The sequence below is a fragment of the Camelina sativa genome, unplaced genomic scaffold, assembly GCF_000633955.1.
Source record: "Camelina sativa cultivar DH55 unplaced genomic scaffold, Cs unpScaffold15056, whole genome shotgun sequence".
Taxonomy (NCBI): domain Eukaryota; kingdom Viridiplantae; phylum Streptophyta; class Magnoliopsida; order Brassicales; family Brassicaceae; genus Camelina; species Camelina sativa.
The window spans coordinates 1-323 of record NW_010936082.1 but is presented as its reverse complement, the minus strand read 5'-3'; the positions used below and the strand labels follow the sequence as shown (position 1 = coordinate 323).

Sequence of the window (323 nt, the reverse complement as noted above, 5' to 3'; positions counted from 1 at the left end):
GTCGCCGGAAGTGACACGTCAGCTTCACGGAAATGTAAAACCACCGTAGGGACTTTAACCTCGTTCATATTGGATAGATCGAAACACGTGTCGAAGAGCGAGAAATCCGGAGCTCTTTTCAAGGTCCTAGCTCCGACCCGGAACGCGTCTCTCATTGCGATATAAGCGGGTCGGATCAACCGGGTCACAGACGTACCCGAATCGATGATAACCCCACCGTTACCGATCTGGTCAAGTTTAAAAAGCGAAGCCGCTACGCCGGGGACACGTGTCCCTCCGACGCTGATTCCCAAAAGCTCGACGTAGTAGAAAGTGTCGAGCTT

At 52.6% G+C, this 323-nt stretch overlaps 1 protein-coding gene across 1 annotated transcript; it reads right to left on the bottom strand.

Moving 5' to 3' along the window:
• Positions 1-5: 5 nt before the first annotated feature.
• On the bottom strand, positions 6-317 carry LOC109132049 (aspartyl protease family protein 2-like; the record flags this gene model as incomplete). Its single annotated transcript, XM_019243185.1, has 1 exon — positions 6-317. A coding segment is annotated over one exon (312 nt), but the record flags the coding sequence as incomplete, so codon positions are not given.
• Positions 318-323: the final 6 nt, after the last annotated feature.